The sequence below is a fragment of the Streptopelia decaocto genome (assembly GCF_964273445.1).
Source record: "Streptopelia decaocto genome assembly, chromosome: 1".
Taxonomy (NCBI): Eukaryota; Metazoa; Chordata; class Aves; order Columbiformes; family Columbidae; genus Streptopelia; species Streptopelia decaocto.
Window position 1 is genome coordinate 40745467 of NC_138663.1, and position 12961 is coordinate 40758427.

General features: G+C 42.7%; 1 protein-coding gene across 2 annotated transcripts; it reads left to right on the forward strand.

Moving 5' to 3' along the window:
- Positions 1–833: 833 nt before the first annotated feature.
- RBX1 (ring-box 1) lies at positions 834–12157 on the forward strand (the record flags this gene model as incomplete). 2 transcript variants are annotated; one of them, XM_082066245.1, is made up of 5 exons in its annotated part: positions 835–993; positions 3598–3676; positions 9200–9270; positions 10594–10679; positions 11977–12157. In XM_082066245.1, the coding sequence occupies exons 1-5, from the start codon at positions 916–918 to the stop codon at positions 11987–11989; spliced, it is 327 nt and encodes a 108-aa protein (XP_081922371.1). In that variant the 5' UTR covers positions 835–915. The 2 variants fall into 2 exon arrangements, with proteins under 2 accessions (XP_081922372.1, XP_081922371.1); XM_082066246.1 differs by lacking the exon at positions 11977–12157 and having other exon boundaries at positions 834–993; positions 10594–10683.
- Positions 12158–12961: the final 804 nt, after the last annotated feature.

Below are 12961 nucleotides of genomic sequence, written 5' to 3' on the forward strand. Positions count from 1 at the left end.
GATGGAACATCTACCACCTCTCGGGGCAACCTGTGCCAGCGTTTCACTGCCCTCATTGTAAAAAAATTTCTTCCTCATGTCAGGCCTGAATCTCCTCTCCTTTAGTTTAAATCCATTACCCCTTGTCCTATCGGAACAGACCCTGCTAAAAACTCTGTCCCCATCTTTTTTACAGGCCCCTTTTAAGTGCTGAGAGGCCACAATAAGGTCTCCCCGGAGCCTTCTCTTCTCCAGGCCAAGATGGAGCACACGGGCACCGGACAGCCCCCGCCGCAGGACCCGCGACGGATCAGGGCAGTTTCCCACACAAGCGCCCGTCACCTGCTCCATGTCCCTTCCTCGCCTGCCGCTTCCCGGGCACCTCTCCCCATCTTTCTACCACCTCGCTCGGCCCTTGCGGAGGCCGAGGACCCCCCGCCTGAGGCGAAACCCAGCTCCCCTGGCTGCCGCCGAGCCTTCCCGGGAGTTACAGCCGGGCCAAGCAGCCCGGCCCGCAGCATCTCCTCCCGGGCTGCGGGCAGGCAGCGAAGCGGGCGCAGAGCCGGCCCGGCCGCGCTGTTCCCGCCCCCGCGACTTGGCTGCCGGGTGACAGAGCAGCGCGGGCAGCCTCGCAGGTGCGTGTGCCTTTAAGGGCCCCTCCCCCACTGGCCTGTGGAGCGGCCCCTCCCCTCGGGTTGTGCAACCCCGAGGTACCGCCGCGCGGCCACGCCCTGAGCGGCCCGTGGACGCGCCCTCGTCACGTGACCGCGCACGCGCCCTCCCCCCGGCGGCGCACACCTGTTAGGGACCGGGGAGGGGGGTGAAAGAGGGGGCGTGACTCAGAGGGAGCCCCGCCCACCCCTTCCGCTCACCGCCCCCGCGTCCCTCTCTGTCGCGCATGCGCACGGGGGAGCACGGGCGATTCGCGCATCCAAAATGGCGGCCGCGATGGATGTGGACACTCCTAGCGGCACCAACAGCGGCGCCGGCAAGAAGCGCTTCGAAGTGAAGAAAGTGAGGCCCGCCGGCGCGCTGCTCCAGAGGGAAGGAGGGAGGGTGGACGGGCCGGGGCTGGGCTGCTGGCGGCGAGTGGGGCGAGGGCGCGACATCCTCCCGCTCCCCTCACAGAGCCGGGTGTCTGTTTCCGCACCGGCGCGGCGGGAGGTGAGGGGCGGTGACTGCAGGGATTCTTGGCGTGCGTCCGGGCCAATGGCTGGGGTGGGCCGCCGCACGTGGAGCGGAGGCTGACCATTCAGCGGGCGCGGCTGGCACGGGCCGCGCGGGCCGGAGGAGGGGGGCCTGAGCGGGCTGCCCCTGTCAGGGGCTCCGCCGCCCCGGGTGCTGCCCTTGCCCGTCCGCAGGTGCTCTGTGCTTCCCCCGGCTGGGCCGCAGTACGGGGAGCTTCCGGGTAGCTCAGGCCGGCGAGCTGCTGCCTCATCTGCCCCGGCCGCTCTGGCCCAGTCACCCGAGTTGCCCCCTGTGCTCGATAAGATGCTTTACACACAAATTTGAGTGCTCGCTTTTTTTTTTTTACCTTCTTTAAGTCAAGCCACAGCAACGTGTGTGTAGTCAGCAAATACTCTTTGGTCACAGTGGCTTTGTTTACATGCCAAAACCAGCCATAGTACTGCTCCTCTGTCCAGTGGCACCAGTTTGTCAGCCAGATCCTGGCAGCAGTCCCGACCTGTTGCAATGAGGGCACGGAGGAGAGGCTGTGTGGGCCTCCACTAAGGTAGAATTTGAGGAAAAATGACCCCTGAACTGTCTGCGGTGGGACATGGTGTCCATCTAAAATGGACACTACCTCATCAGGTTGTACCAGGGGAGGTTTAGATTGGATATTAGGAAAAATTTCTTCACAGAAAGGGTTGTCAGGCATTGGAACAGGCTGCCCAGGGAAGTGGTGGAGTCACTATTCCTGGAGGTGTTTAAAAGATGCATAGATGAGTTTCTTAGGGACATGGTTTAGTGCTATTCTTGGGTTAATAATTGGGCTTGATGGTCTTGAGGGTTTTTTCCAACCAAAATGATTCTATGATTTCCAAACAGTGAATCCCACTTTAAGGTTGGTCTCCAGGCGTCGTGTGTTGGAAACGCAGCTGCTGTCACTGCTGATGGAAACCCCTAGCTCTGTATAGGGCTGCAGGTCTGTGGAGAAGGAGGTGTTTGGATGATGTGATTGCCTGTTCTTTGGAAACAGGCAGATATAATAGCACATGAGAGGAGCAGGAAGCGGTGCCTATGGTGTGTCGGTGGCATTCCTCCTCCCCAGCAAGGTACCAAGGTGCATTTGTTACCTATATAGCTCAATACAGGTCTGTGGGTCACAAGAGTAGCTTATGTTGGGACAACAGATTAAGTACCTGAGAGTGTGGGAGAGAGAATGGTGCTGGGAACTTCTATCCTAGCTGCCTTGAAGTGTGGCTGAAGTCCTTGGGAGATGAGTACCTCAGCCAGGAGCCTAGCTAGGCTTCAAGTTAGAAGATGGGGAGAAAAAATGAAATCACTACTGACCCATTTCCTGAAAGATCTACTTTTTATATTGGTATTAATGCAAATTGAAGTGCCTATTAAAATTGATACTGCTTAACAATACTTGACAGCCTGCATTCCTCCTGCAGAATCCTGAAGTGAAGGGAGGCAATGTAAACATTGTGATGTAAATGGAATAGAGAAGATATACTGTAGTATAGTCAATCATATGCTGAAAAAAATGGAAGGAAACAAAATACCTAGGCTACTTAAATAGTAGATGAAGATTATCCTGGCTACCAATATGCTGTCCAATTGCTTTGAATATTGAAGGCAAGCCCATTTATTGCATGAATTTACAAAAGACCTGCCTTTTTTTTTTTTTTTTTTTTGGGGGGGGGGGGAAGAATAAAAATGTGCTGTGCTTTTTCGTGTAGCTTGTCCTAAAGTCCTGATTATGAATCAGTTTTCTAAAATTATAGTGGAAATTTGTAGCCAGCCCTTCCCCTGAAGTAACATGGGACACAAATATTACTTTTTTGTTGTCGTTTTTCTTTTCTAAACAAAGTCTTTGAAAGGTTCATTTAGTAGTACTTTCAAATTTTTATATTCAGCCTTGCTGACAGGTCATTGCCTAGTAACCTTTTTGCAGAGGAGATTGTTCAGGAGTCAGCCAAGGGCAGCATTAGAGATTATTTTGGTTCTTGGCCCCAGCTGCTCTGGGAGTGATTGCTAGAACTGCTGCAAATAATGGAAATTCCCCTTAACAAAATGGCATCTGGATTGGCCTTTCCCCAAGACACTGTCCTTTCCATCAGAACTCAGGTTGTGGCAGGACCTGCCTCTGAATCTTGGATAGAAATGCAGATGTTTGCCTTTTTTTGACAAAAAAAGGGACTGTGGTAGTTACCTTGATGTTTCTGAAGCTGGAAGGAGACACTGGGTCTGAGAGGCATGGGAGAGGAATGTACAACTGCTCTCTAGTAGCACTTATGAACTCACAATAAAGAATTGCTCTGGACTTGTAAGATTTTTTTTTTTTTCATTTAAAAATAACATAGGATCTTGAGGAATAAAAAGAATTTCTGTGTGCTGAAAACTGATTAAAAACTATGTTTTTCTTTTTCTTTTTTTCCCTCTCTCTAGTGGAACGCAGTAGCTCTGTGGGCATGGGACATTGTGGTTGATAACTGTGCCATTTGCAGAAACCATATTATGGATCTATGTAAGTAAATTCTGGGGAAGACACTTGACAGGTTTGACTTGTATATGATGCACAGTTGAAATTTCCCCTGTTGAGGGAATAATTCAGCTTTCAGTTAGGAGCTAAGGCTTTACAGTGCAAATACTAATGCTGAGGTCCTATAATCCATTTTTGTGACTTCTGTCACCAGACTGCTTTTCCCTCACCTTTTTCACTTGGTACCAAATCTATAGATGAGAGGATGTTGCTGAGTGTGTTTTGGATGCAACAAAGAGGAGAAGGAATGATCATAAGGAGCCACGAGGAACTGAAATTATTCAGGGTGGACAGGTATTGTTCACAAAAAGAGGTATTAGAGTTTAGGGTTGGGAATGTTGCTATAGGTATTAACTTTTTGATGACACTCAACAGGATGAAGTCTTGAAACACTTTCTGTGTCTGACTGGCCAGTGACTTCATTTGACTCCTCACTCCACAAAAAAGGAAAATAATCAAATGCTGAAATAAAAGATGAAGTTTTGCTAGTGTAGGTTTGAGTTTTTACTGTGTAATGTACATGGTTCAATTAACAAATATGCTTGCTAGGTAGGAAAATACAGTGATAATGAAATGAAGTGTACAAATTTCTGTTGTGAAATAGGTCACATAAACAAAGTTACTGGTTTCTGTCCCGTAAAGGATTAGTGAGAGAAGCAAGTAAGAATAGAGGTTATGAAATATGCTGAAGTCTAACCTGTACCAACCTCAAAAGTAGTTGAGGTGGACGCTGGATTACTACTGAGTCTCTCCGATTTATGATAGAGAGGAAAGAATGTTACTGACAGGCAAAAGGATTTTTAAAAATACGTTAGAACGTAATTTACATTAATAGAATTTACAAATATATAGAATAAATGGATAAGATCCTGTAACTCAAGACAATTAGTCACAATAAGTGGGTTGTGTTGTAACATAATAGACACTGGTGTGTTTCATTCTGTTAATCCGCCTCGAAATTAAGAGTGCCTTCCATGAGAGACCCAATACAGTCTCATATATTTTCCTCATCTTTTATAAGTAGTAAATAGGACATGTGAGGATGAAGGAGAGACGTGGAGGAGCTGGAAGAAGAACAGACAGGTGTTATTTTCCAGTAGTGATTTTTGTGTGTCAGTTCTTTAAAAAAAAAATCTTACCAAAATGAGGATGGGGTTGAGAGTGTATAGGTAGATTAGGAAAAACAGTGAAGGAGAAGGGCATTGGTTACTACTTCTTTTTTCCTTTTTTGAGTTGCTCAAGCATGTCAGGTTACTAGTTTGGGTATGAGCAATGTTATGAAAAGCCTGGACTGCAAATGACAGACCAAAATTGACAGTATACAGAGTAGAAGAGGTATCTAAATTGGTGTTCCAAGATCAATGTTGGCTCTGGATTTACTTACTTCCTTGTTACAGATCATTAATGTTGTTAAACAACACTTTAATCAGATTTTCAAGCATAAGATGCGAAGTGATGGGAAATTGAGGAGAAATTAATAGAATGTGCAGGGAAGAACAACACAAGATTCAATTTGACAAAATGCAGGATACAAATGTAATGTCTCACTCTCCTAGTGATGAAGAGAAATCTTGAAAGGGAAAACATTATAAGAGTGATAAGTAACACCAGCCATGCTAATGGAAGGTTGTTAACATTATAAAGTTAGGCATCCAAAAACTAGTATATAACAATGTTAAGGTGTTGTGCAGTTCTTCTCATGCGTGTACGTTATGACTCAGTAATAACACGGTCAAAGGATTCCCCCCACCCTCAGGATGATTTGTATTCAGTGTATAGAAGGAATGAGGAGATTTTAAGTGTTTTGGTTTTGTTCTTCTCAGGAAAGACCCAGGTCCTGTTTAGATTTTACTTGAGCTGTGTTATTGATTTCTTCAAAGGCTTGTTCTCTGATGCCTTCATTGCAACATGGTAAATTGGGGAGTGTTAAGAAACGTTGTGTTTATTAAAGTGAGTTACCTTCTAGTCTAAAACGTGGAATATAATATCATAGTAAGGTAGATGGTACAGTTCTGAACTGTGTAAAACTTTACATCAAAATGCCATCCTCTTTCTTTGATAGTAAGATGCAAAGTAATGCATTTGATATTCCAACTTCACAAAGGCAGATAAATTGCAAAGAATCCAGTGAGGAATCTCAGGGTGCTTAACAGGTTGAATGATTTTGTATTTACGAGAAGAATAAAAGAACAGAACCAACACAAACTATTCTATGATTCTATATAGCTTTCTAAGTCATTAGTAGGAGTGGAAGTTGATAGCTGTGTACAAATATTTTGAGAGTGTGATAACTACCAGCAAATATTGAGTGTCATACAAGGGGGTTGTAAGAAGTAGAAGGAATCATATGACAATATGATGGGGGGGATCTTAGGAAGTACTTAGTAAAATCTGCAGATAATTTCTAAGAAACTGGAGTGGGTTGCAAGGGTAAAATTCTGAAATCCCTCTGAAGTTTGAAAACTAAATCAGAGAGCTCATTCTGCGTTTTAGGGTTAACAAATATGCCTCAAGTTTATTAGCCTAGTTATTTGGTTTTTCTGTCTGTTTTCTGAGTGAGTACATGATGCATTGTGTTAGCCAAGCAATGTTTATTGAATTATCTTCTTCCCAATAAGTTGATCCCTTCATGACATCATTTCAGAAGGCAACACATGAAGAGAAAGGGGAACCTATACAGCAGTTACCCTTGCTAAAGCAGAAGCCACTTTGAAGAGCTCTTATCATCGAATTTACCAGTGCAGTGGGCTGTTACTCTGGCTGCAAACAAAAGACATGTACTTTACTTCTGTTACCTGCCATTATGGCTACTTAAATCTTAGGCTATTTTTCTTGGTTCATAAATGTGCAGAAGGTTTCTGCAATAGAAAATGTACAAGAAGAGAGACAGTTCTTAATAGATGCCAAGAGTCAGAAGTTACTATTATATAATATGCATTTCTGTAACTCCCTGAGTTGAAACGTTTCCATTGCATATTTCACAATTATTTACAGGTGTTTCAGGTTTTAGATGTATCTTTCTGCCCTCACCTCCAGATACTCTGTCAAAACTGAGGCAAAAGAAGAGTCATTCAGTATTCCTCCAGTGCTGGTTGCTGTCTGGCTTACTGCTTCTTTTGGGTCAGTAGACGGTAAATAGCTTCTCTTTCTTTCAAGAGCCAGAATCATCAGCTTTCATTGTCTGACAGAGATCATTCACTTGGTTTATTTCTTTGTTGGGATATTGTCCTTTTCCGAGATGCAGCAAGTAGGAGACCAAAAAATGCTTTGGTTTTTGGGAGGCCTTTTTTTTGGCAGCCAAAGGTGGTGGTGCCAGCAGTCATCTCCAGCCTGTTTGATGGGGGAGTTAAATCTGGGTGTCTTGTTGAAAGGGCCTTACATCACCACCAGAAAACTCCTTCTCAGCTATTTCTGCAAAAGTTCATCTGTCCTCTTAAGCTTTTGGGACTGTCACGTTTTAGACTGTATTTGCTTGTCAGCGAATGTTTGAGTAACACTAAAATGAATTTCAGTGCTGCTTTTGTTCCCTTTTCTTCCCTCTCACTCCCAGTAAAAATACAGGGTCCTTTAAAGCCTACAGCTCGCAGGTTAGAGCCACTTAGAGAGGGAAAAAAAAAGGAAAAAAAAAAAGAAGACAAGACATAAAAATGGACTAGATGGACTTAAGATCCTGTTTCCAGAAGAGAAAGAGGAGAAGAAACAACTGAAGTATATTTTATGCTGGAATATTTGCTTTGTTTTCAGGAGAGACTTCCTGAGTTATGCTTACCAGTTGACTTGTCTTCCTTCAAATGAATTTCCTCTCCTGTTCCTACTACTGATCTTCTCTCCATTTTCTGTTACTGTACAGACTCATGTTAAATATTTAAAACTTAATATAATATGCCCCTTGATACTTGGTAAGACCATGAGTCTATACTGCAGTAACAATAAAATTGTTGCAGCAATCTTGAGTGTCAAGTTTTATACAAATGTCCAAAGCACTTGAAGCTCTTCAAGGTTCTTGAGCATCTTCCATTTTCATAATCAGATTCAGTTTTATTGCTGTACGTATTGAAGACTTAAGGAACTGAGACATTGGACATTTCAGCTGCACTGGATTTTGTTCTCTTCTATAGGCATGCCAAGGACTGAGCTTTGGACTTTTTGCTTTGTATATCATATCTTGATGTAAACCATATAATAAATCCAGGCTCATTCAAACCTTGCAGAACAGTTTTTGTTACTGAGCTTCTTCAGACCTCAGTTTTGCTTTTAGTAGTTCCTCATGACCAAGGTTAACTGATCTCTCTTGCATCTCAGGAAGAATGGTCCTTTCTCTTATTTTGTTCATCTCCACACCTGAGAGTGAAAAACGGAGAAAGGGATGAATAGGACGGAGCAAATAAAGATCAGATTTCTCAGCCGGATCTGTGGAGATAGAAAGTTTTTGAATCTTCACTTGGTGAATCAAATTGCTTCTCTGAGCATATTCAGACACATTAAAAGTGAACAGAGAATTGGAACTCCTTCAGACATTTTCTTTGCCAGGAAAAAAAGAGCTGCAAAACAAGCAAGCAACAAGCCCACATATCAAGTTCTAAGCTCATTATCTAGCAGTGCATCTCTTTAAACTACGTGGTCTTGACTTTTAAAGAACGCATCCTTTAGAAGGAAGTAAAATGTTGGTCTCATAGGTCTGTGAAGGAGTCAGAAATATCTTTTTTCTCCTGAAGTTTCTTCTTGAGCTGGAGCAGAAGTTATTTTTTCAGGCTCTAGCATGGAGAAACAGGTTGCTGGATTTATCTTCTCAGTGATGTTCTTCCTTCTTTTCTCTCTCTCATCTCCTTCATCCATGCCATCTGACACAAAAAGTAAAACGTAAACCAAACCCATAAATAAGTATTTATCTTCTTCAGGATCATCTTAGGTACTCAGCTCTAAGGTGTAAAAAAAACCAAAACCAAACATTTTAAACTGTATTTTCTGTTGTGTGTTTTTGGGCTGTGCTTACCTGTCACAAGACTATAGAAGAGATACTGGCAAACTCCAGGACTACATGAGCAAATTAATTTGTTAATATAACTGCTGGTACAAAATGTCTGACAAGACAATTTATCTTTAGAGGAACCTGGGTAAGAAATTTAAATAAAGCTTTTTTCATGGCTCTGCTATGCAACTGATCATCAAAAGACATCTGTTAAAATACAAGAGAACAAATGTAAAATATCCTTACGATTTGGAAAATAGACAAGTTACAGGTAGATGAGGTATGTGCTCTTTCCTTCTGGAAATTTGGGATACTAAAAACGTAGAGGAAGGAGGAAAGCAGCATGAAGTATATTTTGATCTGGTACTTTTGGGAACACAGGACACATTAAACCCGCAGCCCTTGATACTTGTTAATGTAATAAACATAACAAAACAAAGAGCTCTTCTCCCTCCACTCCTTGCTATTATGAGCAAATCTACCAGTGAAATCTACATCTTCTATTCCTATGTACGTGTGTTTAATCTTTGTTTTCACAGGCATAGAATGTCAAGCAAACCAAGCATCAGCTACCTCCGAAGAGTGCACAGTTGCATGGGGCGTCTGCAATGTAAGGAAAACTGATTTATTGTGAAGCTAGTGTGCGGTGATGCTGTGCCCCTTTTTTCATGACTCAGGACAAAATGAGTTCTATAAAATGTTTCAGATAATCCACCAGAGAAAAATAATTTTAAACATCGAATGTTTAGTAGAGTGTAGAAAGGAGAGAGAAGGAAAAAAAAGAGTGAAAAGTTGGAGAGACGTAATACAGAAGACACAGAAGAGAAGGGAGGAAGATAGGCCTTTATGCTTTTACCCTTTATTATTCTAAAAAAAAAAAATCTTTCATTCTGAGCATGATTTGCCTGATCAAGCTTCTGCCTAGGAGCGCTGCCTTTTTTTCCTTGGTAATAGGATTACTTGCATGTCAGCATGCTTGATTTGTCTTTGTGCAGGCTGATTGAAGGAGTCAATATGGGGCAGCGAGGTGATTTGCTTCCCCTTTTGGAGGAAGATCAAGTCGGTTCTTGTGTGTAATCTCCAGCTCTTCAGTTTGTTGCCCAGTGCACTCCTTTGTACATGGTCCTGCTAGCATGGGAACTCAAACTTGCACACCCCTTTCTTAGCTGGCCTGGGCCTGAGCTGGAAGGTACAGTTTTCCATAATGGAATAACTACCTGTTCCTCAGTCCCATCTTCACTATGGTACGGGATCAACCTACAGCGTGGTAATGCTGGAACAGGATTATAAATGTTGCAATTCTGTTTGTAGAGGAGAAGAGCAATTTTTAAACCATGTTAGAATATTCCCGTGTCAAAATTACGATTTTGTGTGCAAGAGTTACTGCAAGTGAAACCTTGTTTTTAAGTAGCTGTACAGGGTATGGAAAAAGGTGTCCTTATTAAATATGGAATTGAGGTTTGTGTTTTGTTTTTTTTTTTTTTAGTTTCTTTCTCATTTTGCAAGTTCCTTCTTACTCAGTCTTTGGTTTGTCCAGAAGACTGGCAGAAAGCTTCGGCATGTATACACACATATCCCTGCTACTCACTCTGAAATCCTCTTTCTTTTTTTGATTATGCTTCTTATCAGCATCTGATCTGCCAATTTTAGCAGCTGCTAAACTCTGCATTCTCTCCTTCATCAGAAGTCAGTCACTTGCCGCAGCACGCACTGGGGAACAGACTCCCTGCTGCCATTTCCCTAATGTCCCTTTCCTCTCTGAAAATGTGCATTTACTCCTTGGTGTTTACCGGTGAGCTGGCTGATTAGTCCTCCCCACCTTTGTCTGCAAACACTTATTGCTCATTTCTTACTGTGATGCTTTCAACGGTATTTTCACATTGAGATATGCTCATGTATTCCAAAATGATTTGATCTGAACTTTCTCTTCCAGCATGCTTTCCACTTCCACTGCATCTCCCGCTGGCTCAAAACTCGCCAAGTATGCCCGCTGGACAACAGGGAATGGGAGTTCCAAAAGTAGGTATCCTGCACAGATTTCGAGGTGAAAAATCCAGTCATCCTTCTGTTAGTAGAAATGATCAATGTCAGATATGTGGGCAAGCTCTCTCATTTGTGGGTCTGAGGGCATAGTTGCTGTTGGGAAAGGTTTTTTCTCCGCCTTGCTCTATAAGGACCTTTCCTTAGTCACACAGTGCTAAATGAGCTCTGACGGAAGCCCAAATAGCCACAGGGTAAGTGAGAGTTGTTAAAAAGTAGTGATTTCTATTGACATTCTCTCTGAAGAATGGAGAGCAAAAGAGAAATGGAATTCACTGAAAGGGGAGCCTCAGGTGAATACTGTGCTGCCGCATGAGCCGTTTGGGTTTAGAAAATGACCTGAATTTAGCTGCAGTGTTCCAGAGCATTTCTGCTGAGGTGCCAGAAGCCTTATTGGGTCCCTCTGTGTCTTGGTGATTTGTTTTGTAACTCTAATAGGCTCAGAGATTAATACAGCTTATTTCCTAGCATCTGGAAAGCAAATGTCCATGTAGCCATCGCCACAGCCTTGGCCCGTTTATTCATAATTTCTGCATTCTTCATTTTGTTTTGTGTTCTTCAAAGGTCTGTTGTTAAAATAATAGGAGATACATGGATGGGTTTTTGAGGGTAATTGTACAATGACAGTAGTTAGGAAGTTTGCCTTGTCATGCTTCACTCTGCACCATTAATCTTTTCTTAACTGTAGATTTCCCTTCTTCCTCCCTTTTTATTTAAAAAAAACCTGCATGAATTCTAACCAGATTCCAGATTGAAACAAAGCAAAGCAGATATTATAACTGCTCAAGATTGTCTTTGGCATCTGGGTCACAATCAGTTGTGTAAATCGTCGTTCACTGGCAACTTGAGTGCCATAGTTTTGCTATTAAGGTGGTTTAATGAACACTTAGTGGAAACTGAGCCCATGTTGCTTGGATGGTGACTTAATTTGCCTGTGCAGCATGAAAAGAAATGGAGATGTGGATTAATATCTTCTTATGGGTGCTCAGTTATACATCAGGGGCTATGACAGGCTTTGGCAGGGTGTATTTGAAGTGGGTTGTGATACTGAGGGTCTCTTGCATGCGATATTGTGGATTGCTTAGTCTCTCTTCTCACTAGTACTGGATGGACTTTTGGGGGAAGTGAAACATGGAGAACTTCCTAAGGTTTCCATCACATAGCATTTCACCTTCATCTGGCTTCTATGTTAATTCAATATGGTAGGATGAAAATAAATCAGCACTAGTATAAAACATAATTTTTAAAAATGCATTAACATATTATATTTTTGCAGGTATGGACACTAGAGAGATGGTCACCGCACTTCTTGTTATGTCATCAGCCTCAGTTGTTCTTGTCGTTATGGGTTTGTTTTAGCAACTTGAAAAATAAGTAATGTATGCAACTCTTCTTTAATCTTAATTTTTCCCCGTTGTATACCACTGAATAAAACCTTACTGGAGCTTCCTGTCTAAGTTTTTTGTCTTGTGTTCATGAGTGGGCAGTCAGTGAATGAAGGAGGAGAATTATCTGTAGACCAGGGACTTAACCTAGGTAACTCTTAAACTGGGCAGTTTTTGGGACTTAAGCTAGGCAACTCTTAAGCTGGGCAACTCTTCTTTTCGCTCTGCCCAGTTTTTCACTGTGTGTTTTGTCTTACTCCCACGCAATTGAGAACCGCACCTCTGGCTCACTGAGGTCAGCATTAAGCTCCATCGTGTAGGGCAGTGGCTGCAGGACTTGGCCTGGCTAAGTATAATTTATGCAAACAGCATTTCACATGGATATACTTTCTTGCAGCTGAGTTGAAATGATTATTTATATAATTAGGGTTTATGTCATTGTTAGAAACTACTTTCTCTTGCTTCTGCTTTTGAGTTTGAGTAGACCAGTTCCCCTGCAAAGGAAAATTTCACTAACTATTCCCAGTTCCATCTATTTAGCTTGGGGAACATTAACTGAATGTTATTTTTTATCAGTGCTCATAAGGCACTTTCATGTGTCAGGTGAAAGTAAACTGAGGAAATTCATGTGATAGATTGGCTGGAAAGCTAAATTAAGCAGTGTATGAGCAAACTAATTCTTGGTTGGCTTGCTACTGGTATTTTCCTGGTTCAAATCAAGCTGTAGTCCTTACTGGCCCAAAAATGTTACTCCGAAAACTATATAATGTCTTGTTTGGTGTCTCCTGGTATCCTCCTCAGTGCATCAAATTTTGCCCCCTATGTCGACAGCCACAGCAAATGCTGGGAACTCAAACAAGGTCAAAGAAATTCCTC